Source organism: Gymnodraco acuticeps, unplaced genomic scaffold (assembly GCF_902827175.1).
Source record: "Gymnodraco acuticeps unplaced genomic scaffold, fGymAcu1.1, whole genome shotgun sequence".
In the NCBI taxonomy this organism is placed as follows: Eukaryota; Metazoa; Chordata; class Actinopteri; order Perciformes; family Bathydraconidae; genus Gymnodraco; species Gymnodraco acuticeps.
In genome coordinates this window covers 943,514-957,506 of record NW_022992095.1, presented here as the reverse complement: position 1 = coordinate 957,506, position 13,993 = coordinate 943,514, and the positions used below count along the sequence as shown (strand labels likewise).

Here is a 13,993-nt window from a genome sequence, read left to right as displayed (position 1 = left end):
AAATAGAATTAATGCTAAAGTGATCTCATGTGTCTACTGCACAGTGTTGGATGACTTTACAGCCTCAACCTTAATGAACATTTGCTCTTAAATGTCCTTGTATGTCTTGACATATAACTTGACAGGCCAATCAACACACACAAACCCTCACACATCACGTGCCTAACTGTGGAAGTAATATGGGCTTGGCTGAGAACATTTTGAGATTAGTGAACCTCAAAACGGTACGCTATTAGCCTTGCACCATGACGGCAGTTCGAGGAACACAGTTGGTGATTGACACCTGTCTTGGGCTACACTCAAGATTATCTAACAATTCAGATTTATTAGAATAAAGATACAAATTGAAATTGGCACTTCTCTGGTTCGTACTGGTTCATACACGACCAGCTGCTCACGCCTCTTCCCACCAGATTGACGCTTCTGACATGCAGCGTCACTGCAAAGGCCAAACCGATCTAAACCAACCGGGCTTCATTCCTTAAATCACGTCATTACAGGCACATGGCGTGGCGCAATCCATCCCTCAACAAAATCACAGTTGAATACCAGTTCTGGCTCCAAAGACTGCAGCTGTAGGGCCCTGCTTGTTCCTGAGCACTGTAGGATGGTGTTGTGGCACCACGGCCACCTTACATTAATAGACAAACTTTGATATCTGTGTGAACAGCGGAGCACATCAGGTAAGGAGCTTTTATTTTAAACCTTCACTCCTGCATTACATTGAGAACACCTTTGACAAGCAACAGGGCGAAATTGTAGGAAATGGGTCACCTTTTATACCTGGTTTGTGTTGTAGTCTATCATGAAATGTGCCTGAGATACATGGGTTGATAGATAGGCCTACTTGACAAAATACAGTCGTGGCGTAATGCTAACATAATGTTGTTAAAATGACTTTACTTAGCTATAATATTGCTTAAAGCTGGTACCATTAATGTAGTATACAGTGTTAACTGTATAGGTACCAACAGCAACAGTATGTGATATAGCCCATTTTTCAGGATTTTTGAGCTACAGTAATGGGTTCTAAAATAATGACCAGGCACACTCTTGTCAAGATTATGTGTTCATACATTTTAATACTTTATCCACTATATTAAACTGTTAAGGACTTAGCTGAAACTGGTTAAAGACAACCATAAGATAAGTAAAGAGTTCCTGAAGTTTGAGAAAGTTTTGGTCGAGAAGCCTTTTAGACTTCCTTGTAATGATGACCTGTTGTCTTTTTTCAAATGGGAAATATTTTAATTTTAGAGTATTGCTCAAACATGAGAGCCAGGGTAGGCCTATATCTGCTACATCTGATTTCTCAGTAAGATTATAAATCAAAATGAATGTCTGGATAAAGAGTCAGACACATCACAAGTTAAAATAACTAGTTTGGTGAGGAGCAACACCTTTGACTATTCTTAGGAGAACCTGTTAGGCCGGTGCGTGATGGCTGATGGAAGAAAGAATGGCTTCTTAACAGGCACGACAGCTTAAATGAGAATGGGTGTGTTTGAACTTGCAAATGTTTTTAGTTTGGATCTTAAATGTTATCTGTCAGTTTTTTGCATTTTTTTTTATCAAGCCATCTATGGTAAACACATTCCAATGGCTGTGAATTAGATATGTTTTGTTGTTTCCTCTTCATCAATGTGTTTTTAGAAGAGGAAAGATAACCAGCCAGAAAAACATTTTGACATGTGTATTTACAGCCCAACCATGAGGGACAGACTGAGCAACCTGCAGCAAATGTCCAGCGGACCTGTGGAGCAGATGGAGTATGCCGAGTCCACTGTCTCCGAGGCCTTCAGTACCGTGGACCTGGAGGAGGAGTTGACACATGAGGCCGTGGTGTTTGACAACAGCCCGGCTCTGGATGAGGTTTTTTCCCATTCGCAGGACATCCACAGAGAGGTCCAGCTCATCCGACTGGATATCAAAAGGCTTCGCGAGCATAACTCCCGCATGGTCGGTGGTGTCACAACCATGAGCATTATCAAAAGGGACTCCAACGCTATTGGTGCTGACATAAAGTCTCGAGCTGAGGAGGTGCTGGCACGCCTGCAGGTCATGGACGGCGAGGCAAAAAAGCTTGAAGAAGAATATGGCTCAAATTCCGCCGTAACACGAATTGCGAGAACCCAGTATGCTAGCCTCAGCAATGGTTTCCGCGACACCATGTTTGACTATAATGAGGCTGAGATGAGCCATCGAGAAAACTGTAAAGCCCAGATCCAGAGGCAAATGGAGATAGTGGGACGCGAGGTGACAGGAGAGGAAGTGGAGGAGATGATCGAGAAAGGTCAGTTACACATCTTTAATGACAACATTATGGCTGAAGGTAAAACGGCTCGATCAGCTCTGTCCCAGATTGAGAAACGCCACCAAGAGTTGATTGACCTGGAGTCACGTATCCAAGGCATCCATGAGATTTTCCTGGACATTGCCATGCTGGTTGAGGAGCAGGGCCCCATGCTGAATGCCATCCAAACCAACGTGCAGAAGACCGATGAAAGCATACAGGAGGCACTCGTTAAACTCGGCAGGGCCCAACGTCACGACAAAAACAACCCCTTTAGAAAGATGTTTTGCAGCTGTTTCCCCTGCGTCGACTAATGACTACAGTACAGTACAAACATGGGTAGTGATTTCGAAATTACAATGCTGTCTAGACAAGGAAAAGTGGGGAATTTTAAGAACATTTTCTGTATGTTTCAATTGTACAAACTTCAATATTGATAAAAGTTAAAACTCTTGTGTCTAGATTTAAAGACAAGGGTAAAATATTTGTAATATTGTATTTAAGTGATCCCTCGACCTCTAATGTTTGAGACAGGTATCTCAAATCCAAATTCATTCCCCTATGATGCAGGTGTCATGCCTCGAGCAAATGGTATTTGAAAATGTTGTTTATGTTTTGAATGTCTGCTGAGTTTCCACATGTGAGGGATTTATCATAATGCAATGACTGCAACACGTAAATTCATTTATGCAATTGTTTCTGAGATTATATTGTATAGAGTCTTATGAAGCCTTTTATGTAATTAAATGTGTCGCTTCATCTCAATTCACTGGTAAAAATAGCTATTCTTGACTTACGGCTGAAATAAATTTGACTTGATTTTTGATTAAATTGTTAATATATTCTGCATTCTTTTCTCTATATATATAAATCATAATATTGGGTCAAAATAAATCAGCCTTTTTGTGATTACCATTACACTCCTCCCCATCTCCCATTATTGTCTTATCTTTACTGTTTCTTTTACCACCAGTAGGCCTACATTACAGCAGCCTAATAGGATGTCAGTCGCAATGTTATGTACCTGGATCTTTTACTTTACACTGCTATTTTATGATTGTATGTCTGATAATACCTTTCTTCTGTGGTGTCATATATTACATAAATAGTTATATTAAAAGTTGGTGTGAGTTTGGCTTTATTCTTATTTAAACATGAAATTAACCCGTGTGCTTAAGTATTAACATCTGAATGTTCTCTAAACATTTGAGTAAAAGTACTTATAATTATGTTATTCAAATATGATCACGTTGGAGCACATTTTAACTCCATATCTTATATACTGTTGGACAGTTTAATTTTAAAGTATAATATTATAATAATTCATCAAATGTTTTGTTTGTATAATCTTAGCCTGTAAATAGTAATAGATTTCCCTGAGTTTTAGTAGTAGAAGTATAAACTAGCATAACATTTAAATACTGTATGTAAAGTTAAAGTACTTGAAAATTGCACGTAAGTCCAGTACTTGAGTAAATGTAGTTAGTTTCCACTACTGCAATTATAAACCCTATATGTACAAGGTTCAGGAAATAGGCCTGAGCCTTTTGAATCATCTAGACACACACACGCACACACACACTCACACAGGTGTCATCACTTTACAAACTTATGGCAGCTGCATTGCATTAGCCCAGTGGTGCACTATCAAATATTTAAGTATAGCTTCAGATATCCAGAATAACTTTTTCATGAACACACTGAATGTTAGTGAATCCCTTCGCTTCCTGAAGTGAACAGTCAATTAACCAAATAGAAAAATGCGTCTTCCTTCAAGGAAGTATTGAGTGTTGCAGTAGGAGTGCCCATGTTGGTCACCTGAGGAGGGGCGTCAGTCACAGACATGCTGAACACAAAGCGACCAGACAACTTCCTTTCTCAGAATAAAATATGCATTGCCCAGGCACCTTGGAACAAATTAATCAGCAAAATACACTTTGAAGGAAATTACTTGCTTCCTGTTTTTGTGGGAGCCACTCACAAGAGGTAAGAAAGTTTGAATTTACAGCATTTTGGGGGGTTTTATGTGTAGCAAAGCATCTGGAGACCAGTAGATTAACTGGACATACATAGTGCAGAAAAATGGGATTAATTTAATGGACATAAAGAAGACAATATATAATAAACATTTTCACACATTGTGACAATAAATGTGATTTTCTTCAATTGTTTTACTATTGTGACATGGGGAAATTGATTTTATTCAGTCTATTGACAGAATGAGACTACGAGAGAATACAAGACAGATATTAAAGCAAGACCCACCATTTTGAAAGGTTTTGCAACATGCAGTTTACAAACAGTTTTTATTGAGATACTTCTAAAACATATATCGTCTAACAATATTTTCTGTCTAACCCCACTTTCAATGGAAATATCTGCTTTTCAACAAGACAGTGCCTTCCTTGTTCCTGGTTTTAAAAAGTGCTTTGAGCTGTCACTGCTGTCATTGTTTTAAGTTGTTAAAGTAGAAAATACTGCAGAGAAACTGACCCATTATTGTTGGAGTATATATAACCCTAACAGGTTAGCTCTGTATGTGGTTTAGTTTCCCTGGGTAAATGAAATATGAACCTATTCATGTTGTCATCAGGGTACTCAATGTTAAATATTATTATTATTATTAAATCGAAGGTTATACCAATACGAGTATGCTTAAGTATGTCGAACCTGAAACTTTTTTTCAGTACACAGTATTGGTACTATCCACATATTCCCTAAATAAATACCAAAAATTCAAAATAAAGAAAAACTCAAATTACAAATGCCAAGAAATAAGATAGACAATACCAACAAATGCAGTCAAAGCCACATTTTGAACTGAGTTGACAGGAAATACAGGCATTTATAAATGTTTAACCATATGATCGATAATTAGACCTATGATTAGAAATCTTATCTATGGAATTGTATTTTCAACACAAACGTACACAAGAACCAAAGCGAGACCCTTGATAGACACTTCAGATTAAAGCCTTTCCTTAATATAATGTAGACTTGAAATTATCAACATATTTTTTTGCATGGGTCTCTCAGGCAGGATGCTGGACATGCTGGAGAGGCTGCAGACCATCAGTGAGGGGCAGGAGGACGACGAGTCAGACTGCTACGAACCTGAGTATGATGTAGACAAGGTGACTCTGTCTCAAGAGGCAGTGGTGTTTGAGAACTCCTCTGACATTGACAACATCCTGGGGGAGGCCTACTCAATAAGAAAGGATATCTCCCTGCTCCAATCGGAGATACAGCGTCTGAGCACCCACAATGAACGCTTTGGCACCACTGTGCGGTGTCTCACCTTGCTCAAAAAGGACTCTGACTCCATCGCTAGGGGGATCCAGCAACATGGGGAGGGCCTGTATGTCTGCCTTCAGGCTCTAGATGAGAAGAGCAGACGGCTGGAGGAGAAAAAGGGTCCAAATGCTGCTGTGAGCCGCATTTCCCGAGCTCAGTATGACACACTGACCCGTGCCTTCCATGATGCCATGAGTGATTACAATAAGGCGGAAGAGATGCAGAGGTACACATGTCGGGGGAGGATTCAGAGGCAGGCCTCTATAATGGGGACTGAAATCACTGATGACCAGCTGGATTTGATGGTGGACAAAGGTGGTGAGGGATGGGCTGAGCTGTCCCAGAGCCTGGAGATCCAAAGTGCACGCTCGTCCCGCTCGGCGATGTCTGACATCAAAGGCCGACACAAGGAGCTGGTGGAGCTGGAGGTCCGGCTGAAGGAGGTCCATTCACTGTTCCTGCAAATGGCCATGCTGGTGGAGGAGCAGGGATCCATGGTTAATAACATTGAGGCAAATGTGTGTTGCACTCAGGAATACGTTAACAAAATCAACGTTAACATGAAGACGGCCCTAAAGTATAAGAAGAAGAATCCTTTTCAGCAATGTTGTCCCTGTCTACCTTGTTGGGGACACAACCAAACTCTTTAGGGCTTATTTTTACTTTATGTCATTATTTTAATTATTTAAAAGTTGAATAAACATTTACCTGTGTAAAAGGTTATGGACAGTTGAAAAAGAATGTTTGTACATTTTAAAAGGATGTTATTTGAATTGAAATGTTTAAGCTTACGGACGCAAAATAAATAATGTTATAGTAAATCAAAAGTTTGTTGTCCTTGGAAGAAGATCAACAGTAAGTTGGTTACGGGGATACAAAGTACAATTGTTTTGATGTTGAAGAATTGGGTTCATGAGAGCTCGTGGTATTAAGGATGGAGAGCGATAAAATGTGACTGAAACAGACATTAAATAAAGACGTATGAGAAAAGTTGAAATACTAAAAAGGATGAGAGATGTTTAATATTGCTGACAAAAACGCAAGTTTGGCACGAATGATCATTTGACGTGGTTGGTCATGAGAGACAGCATGGGGAAAACCAGGTATGCACAAATACCTTAAATACAGTGAGTAAACAGTGAGTTCACATGCAGATTGTAAACACCAGAAATGGCACTATATAGTAAAACAAAGAGAAAATAAAACTACGTGGCTCTCCCAAATTATCCATCAGTCTACCTGTTGACATTTTTGATTTCAGAAAAGATGCGACTTTTATTTGAGCCCATGACATAACTGAATCTATTTTCTGATTTTAAAATTGTAGTGATAGTTTTTAATTACATTATATGTCAAACTGTAAGCTCCTAAAAGAAAGCAAATGATGCAGACACATTTGTGTGTTTAGGGGTGAATTCTACTCCACTCATTACTTGCCTTTTTCTTAGTGGAATAACCTGCAAATCTCACATTGTCCAATTTTATTTGCTTGGGGCAAAACGCCACTGGGCTCTTGTTTGCATTTCTTCTTGGTGCTCTGTACGATTAATTTGATTACAACAAATATGAAACATAATAGTTATGGCTATCAGCTGAGATAATAAAGGTTCTAAAGTTGGATGTTGTAAAAGCATGCTTAATTGTTTTTTTGTATCATTCTTACTCACTGAAACAGTTTGAGTAGAACCCAGAGCCCTAGAGATACTAAGTTATATATATATATATATATATATATATATATAGTATCTATAGGGCTCTGGTAGAACCAGTCTATGGGTATAACCCAGTTAAAGAGTTGTGTCTTATTTGTCCAGTGAAGTCATAATATCTGGTATTGGTCACATGGAAGCTACTGAAAAAAAGATCTTCTGTTAAAATATGTTTGCATAATTTTCACTAATGAGCATGGAGGTATTAAAAACATTGGTGAATGTGAAACCCGGGTTAATAGGAGGAAGACGTTTCTGAATCAAAAGTGAAACACAACAGTAGGACAGAAGTGGATCAGGACTCAGGAGTAATTGACTACGTAGGCTATCACTGTTTGGTTGTTTATTTCACTTCGACATAATTGTACTTATTGGATTCAGTCGTAACATGCAAAGAATATAGTTATTACAGTTGTCAGATAAGTGTAGTTAAGTAAAAAGTATAATATTTGTCTCTTAAATTGCAGCGGAGAGGAGGCGGAGTCTGAGTATAGTGAGTATTATTACGACTTACGTTGGTGACTTGAAACCTTTTCTAAAGTTAGTCTATTACTGGGAGCACAAACGGCAAAATAATGCTTTGCTTGTAAGGCTGCATTCGAATTATTTGTATACATCAGTGTTTCTACCATAGGTTTCAACCATAGACTGTATATATAAAGGTTTCAACGTATGATATGAACATGTTTACTCCAGTAGGCCTATCACTGATTCTTGGGAATTTGGATAAAACAAGTTTTAATTTTGAGAATAAAAAGTTTGTTAAATTACAAAATCTGAAGTTATATCATTATAGACCAAGGTCTTGGCTGTTCAGCAATGTACCGGTGCAACCTCCTCATTTTGTATTTTTTTCATAAAATAGGTTTTTCCAGTCATTACTTTGTTTTTGTAAACACCGTCAGACACAATAAAAAGTGATTTATTTTTTATTTGTATTTAGTCTAATATGTATTTAGAGCTTTTAAATCATTATCTGGCATTCTAAGTACACATATATGCTGTAAAATGTTGAATATTCACTTTTGCTCATTTTTTATACTGTTTCACGTGTGCTCCTTTAAAAGATCTTACATCATACAATGTTTACTTTTAGCTTAAACAGACAAAGTAATGTTTTTTTACTTAAAAAACACATTTTTGTATTAAAAGAGACTATTACTTTAATAACTCAACAGCACTGAAGAAACAGATTACAAGCATATTCATTTAAAACAAATAAAACTCCCTGACGGTGGTGACTTTGGAACTGACGGTGGTGACACTAATCTGACGGTGGTGACACTGGCCTCATTACAACATACAATTCCAAAATGTATACCACTCAAGTCAATGCCTTACTTAACAACTTTATTTAACAATTTGGTACAACAAATAACAATTGTGAGAACTGTGATAAACATTTAATTAAGGAACTTAAGGTACATTTAAGCAATATCATTAATAAAAGTAACCCACCCCCATATCATCAAATATCAAATCATCATAGTTAAAAAATAAAGTGATTACCAGTTGCAATAATGTACAATTCATTACTGACATCATCTTAAACTGTCATCTAGTGCCCCCTACTCATAAAATAATACATTATATTGTTCTTTAAACTGTATATTGGACGTGAAGAACAGATAACAAATAACAATTGTGAACACTGTGGCAAACATTCAATAAGAAACATATAGGTTCAATGAAGCAATAAGCTATCATTAATAAAAGTACCCCATCCCCATTAATAATCATCATAGTAAAAGATACCAGTAGCAATAAGATAAGAATTCATCACTCACTGTGAACTGAGTGCCCCCCACTCAAAACATAATATACATTATATTCTTCTGTATATTGGACGTGAAGAACAGATAAATGAATAACTACATCTTAAAGTCTCTTTTCCATAAACTGAAATGTTTCTAAATACAGAAAGCATTCTGTGTAAACATCACAAAACACATCTGGCACAAAAATAATAATAATTCATAAGTGAACTCCTGGGAGTATTCCCTGACTGTTTCTACATCACTCCACCACTCATTCAGCTTTATCAGGACGTAGGCCTATATGGTGTATATGTTTCTCCTCTATGAAGTCCATGACTGCAGCATAGTATTAATTTCGTCAGCTATTTTTTAATTTTGTTTTAGTCTTAGTCCTCTGTTAAATTTTCTTTTTAGTTTTAGTCATATTTAGTCACCTTCATCCTGTTTTAATTTAGTCAAGCTTTAGTCGACTAAAAGTCTGAGCATTTTAGTCTTATTTTAGTCGACTAAAACAGTAACTATTTTAGTCAAGATTTAGTCGATTAAAAGTCTGAGCATTTTAGTCTTATTTTAGTCAAAGAAAACTAATTATTTTAGTCTACTTTTTGTCAATGAAAACTGTTGAGTCTTTTTTAGTCATCAGATTATATAGAACATTTCAGTCAAACTAGTCTAGCCAAAACCAATAATTTGTCATTTTAGTATATATAAATAAATACGATTATATCTTGTCCTTATTTGATGAAAAACACAGGTTGAATGATTAAGAATGCAGCTTCGCAGAGTGTATCTGGTTTGTGGTGTTTTCACCAGCTGTGTTTTGGCCACATTGCTTCCCTTCTGATGAAACAATGCATTCGCTTTTTTTCTCCGCCTCATTGTAGTGAAAATGGGCCCAAATATCACATTGTTTCTTTCTCCCAAGCAGTGGTGGCTTTAGACTTGTTCGTTGTCAGTCATTTTGATGGACAGGATCGTAACTTTTCCGTCATAATCCATTATTATCCGTCGAGTGCACAATGTATCACTCACTCGCGCTGACGGGGGGGGTATTCGGTTAACGCGAGTGCGACCACTGCTCCCAAGCCCTGTTGTTGCCATTTCATTTTCTGTTGAATAAGGTTAGTTAGACCATGAGTTAGACCCGAGTCTTCCTGACAGTTCACAGTGTGCCGCTGCCCGGTGTAATTCAAATCTACCGCCACGCGCAGCACAGACACACAGCTGCTGCCCAGCCGCAGCACGGACACACAGCTGCTGCCCAGCCGCAGCACCGGAAATGGAACTGCTGGGAGAAAAACTGCCTATCAGAGATCTAACGTTATCTTTGATAATATTTCGTCTCCTCATTTTTCGTCAACGAAAGTAAAGAGAGATTTTGGCATAGTTTTTATTTAGTAAACTACATTTTCGTCTCGTCACTTTTCGTCAACGATATTGCATGATGATTTTGTTGCAGTTATTATTTACTGCCGTCGGTGCCGTCTCGTCATCGTCTCGTTTTCGTCATGGAAAAAAAGGTCGTTGACGAAGATATTTCGTCATAGTTTTAGTCAACAAAATTAACACTACTTCAGCAGACAGGTTGTATATCTCCCTCGTCCTGCTTGCACGACCTGGTGATGACGGTTCCACAAGTTTGACCAGAATATGGTCAAATGGTATGAAGCACATATCCTTTCCACCTTCCACCTCTTTTAGATAGAATCGTGTGTTGGGCCCATGAGAGTGGAAAAACTCCACTTTCACATCTTGATGAGGTGCATCCACAGTGACAGCCTTTGCTAACCACCAGTTCTGGTCATAAATGACCGCCAGCCAATCTCCGCAATGAACTACATCAGCAGATAGATCTGTCATAGTCCCGTCAGGACCACTCCTAGTCATTGGCTGTTGCTCAAATTCAAGGGTGGAAATATATTGTTTTAACATATATTTGGTTAAATGTTGTCATGCCATTTTCATTTGGCTTTAGTCATTGGAGATGCATAGCCTACAAGGGATATTGTAGGTGTACTATGTGCTATGTAGGTAGGTAGTAGGTGCACTATGTGCATCCCCCATGACGTAAGCCAAATGAACATGGCATAATAGTGAATTTAGAAAGAGAGAAGGCACACCTCATCCCCTAGGATTGAGCGATAGGCCGATGGCATATATATATATGGTTCATCAATGGTGGTAGTAGCATGCAGTGTATTGTTATTGTGGTAAATACATATACTTTAGCCTCCCTTGAGTAACATTTTGAGGTTTTTGTCACCACCGTCAGACAGTATGTCACCACCGTCAGACAGACAATCTGACGGTGGTGATGTCTGACGGTGGTGACAAAAACCTAATCTTTTACATGATATGCATGAGTTGTTCACATTAGCCATCTTGTTTCCCCTCTGTTGCTAGCTACCTCAGACCTCGTCTTAAAAAGTATACATTTATGTCATAATCTAATCTAATATGTTCTATACAAAAGAGACGGTGTTGACATGTTATGGTTGTGACAGAAGCAGTCAGATAAAAAATGTACAAGTTTTAGAGAAAATAGCAAATGTACAGGAGCTTGAGTGATCTTGAAGCATGCAGTAAAGCTGAAGGTTTGAAAAGGGGGTCCTAAGGAATGTAGCTGACCTTGTAGTTGCCTGATTTTATTGCTTTTTATAAATATCTGACGGTGGTGACGAATATGTGGGACGCATTTTGAGCAACCACAAAATAATGGTAAATATTGTTCAAAATTCACTGTTTGTAGTTTTTAATACATATTACAATGTACTCTTTCATTTGGTAAGAATATTATTCTATTAAATTATTACTTTTTGTTTTTTTAATCAAGTTGAAATGATTATCTCCTATCCGAGGACAACTGATTTTGTAGGCAATGGGCCAGCATATAATCATTAAATTAATAAAAAACAAAACTAAAACTATGAAAGAACCATACATTTGTGCAGAAGACCCTCTGATTATAACCTTGATTATTTTTATTCATGAAAATGTTATTCATTTCCAACCGAATTAGCACTTTTCTTAGTGGGACATGTTTTTGGCAAAGTTTCAAGAATCAGTGCTATGCCATTCCTAAAGTTAGCACTACAGCTAGCTGCTAACACTGCGCTAGCATAATGGCTAGCAACTATGGCTATCCCCATAAAGCTACTCGTGACGCATTGTTCATATGTGAGTATTGTTATAATGGTGTTCATTGCTAGCGCGTCGATTCTGAGGATGAAACAACAATCATACAATGTGGATGTCTGTTCCTCTTCTTCCTGGTATTTTTCAAGTAGAAAAGTGTCAGAACGCGGTGTAGACACCAGGATGGCCGAGTGGTTAAGGCGTTGGACTTAAGATCCAATGGACATATGTCCGCGTGGGTTCGAACCCCACTCCTGGTAGATGTTTTGTTGTTGTTTCTGCCAATTACCTAAAAACAAGAACAGTGTCTCCGAAAAAGAGCATTGATAATAGAATACAGCAAAGTAAGCAGCTTATACATATGTCGAAGTCATTAACTGAAATTTGAGTTATTTTAGCAGATACGAGAAAAGTAAATACACTGGCTTAAAAGTGTATTGGTAACTGGATTAATGTGAAAACAATGGAAAATCAATTTCCTCTGTAAGACTTGTGTAAGTAATTATTAAATATCTACTGTGATCAAATAATGCAATTTAACTTCCCTCCAGTCCTTCAAAACAGCGTTTGGAGACTCACACAGTCCCGGAGTCAGCAGCCTTTGTAAACATGTTTTAATAAAGATCATAAATAACCTTAACACAGGTAAATACACTGCTGATGCTCTACTACACAGTATGAAATGAAATATATAATTACTTGCCGGGCACTGAAGCTGTCTGAGGGTGTGCAGCCTGTAAAAGCACGACGCAACAGTTAAAATGAGTTCTACACTAATGGTTAAGACTAATAAGACTAACCACGTTAATAACCATTCGTAAACTTTTTTTTTTTAAGGCTTCCGTTGTTTACACGATGCACGCTAACGATGCGGGTGTCAGATAACAGAGAGTTTGTAACGTTATTAGCTGAATTAATCTAAATGACAACACTACACAACAGTTTACATGAGTTATACACTTACAGTTGTATCATACAACACTGTATCAAGACTCACCATGTTCATAACGACTTGTAAACTTTGATATCGTCTGTTGTTTGCCGGAAAAAAAGTCAGCAAAACAAAACTAGCAGCAGCATTGCCTTCTATGCTTAAACATTTCTTCGCCGTGATTTGTCAAATGTTGTACCAATGTTGGAGCCAGGAACATAATTGGACAACGAATGTTCGAGCTCGCACGCTAATTGGCCAATATTCTCAACATTTTAGAGATTGCACAGCCGATCTGGCGGCAGCGGTGGTTTCCGCATAAATGTATGTATTTTCTCGTTTATCCGTCCACATTAATGTCTGTCTTTAAGTAGCATTTTCATCTTTTCGACAGAAGAGGGCAGTCTAATCCTTTATTTTAGTCGTTCGGCTTTTGTCCATCTCTGGCTCATTGAAGGCCTGCACATTTTCACCCTATAATTTCACAGTAAGGGCGATGCCTTGGACTCATGGATACAGTCATCTTCAACTACCACAGGAAACGCTTCTCAACACACATCTGTAACTCTTTCAAAGTCTTATTCAGAAGTTTGTCACACTAGTCACATGGATGCAAGAAGATAGGACTGAAATTAGCGTTTTGAAGCTTCCTTGAAATTCATTTATATATGTATTTTGTGCTGCAGTGTAAACAAGCACAATACATGTTATATGTAGGCTATATGTAGCAGTTCTGTGACACATTCAATATAACATGTGCATACGGCATTTGCCTACACTGTAGTTTTGATACTAATAGATGTTTTTTGTACTTATCAGTTAACATATTGTTTCAGTTAACCATAAGTGAGTATTCCCACCTGTCCCCTGTCTC

General features: G+C 37.9%; 3 protein-coding genes and 1 non-coding gene across 4 annotated transcripts in view; 3 read left to right on the top strand and 1 right to left on the bottom strand.

Annotated features, from left to right (window-relative positions):
* mthfd1l (methylenetetrahydrofolate dehydrogenase (NADP+ dependent) 1 like) overlaps positions 1–391 on the bottom strand; it is a 48,321-nt gene extending 47,930 nt beyond the window's left edge. The window contains exon 1 of the mRNA XM_034202773.1: positions 373–391. The gene's annotated coding sequence lies outside the window, so the exon portion shown is untranslated. The remainder of the gene's footprint in view (positions 1–372) is intronic.
* On the top strand, positions 275–3,413 carry stx11b.1 (syntaxin 11b, tandem duplicate 1). Its single transcript, XM_034202774.1, has 2 exons — positions 275–683; positions 1,704–3,413. Exon 2 carries the CDS (start codon positions 1,711–1,713, stop codon positions 2,605–2,607), a length of 897 nt encoding a protein of 298 aa, XP_034058665.1. The 5' UTR covers positions 275–683; positions 1,704–1,710; the 3' UTR covers positions 2,608–3,413.
* Positions 3,414–4,847: 1,434 nt separating this feature from the next.
* LOC117537543 (syntaxin-11-like) lies at positions 4,848–6,237 on the top strand. The gene has a single exon (XM_034202789.1). It carries the CDS (start codon positions 5,317–5,319, stop codon positions 6,235–6,237), a length of 921 nt encoding a protein of 306 aa, XP_034058680.1. The 5' UTR covers positions 4,848–5,316.
* Positions 6,238–12,365: 6,128 nt separating this feature from the next.
* trnal-uaa lies at positions 12,366–12,448 on the top strand. Its single transcript has one exon. It is a non-coding gene; the product is annotated as a tRNA-Leu (tRNA).
* Positions 12,449–13,993: the final 1,545 nt, after the last annotated feature.

What these genes read in the sequence shown, in the direction of transcription:
- LOC117537543 (XM_034202789.1), top strand. Translation starts at nt 5,317, where the DNA reads ATGGGTCTCTCAGGCAGGATGCTGGACATGCTGGAGAGGCTGCAGACC.
- stx11b.1 (XM_034202774.1), top strand. Translation starts at nt 1,711, where the DNA reads ATGAGGGACAGACTGAGCAACCTGCAGCAAATGTCCAGCGGACCTGTG.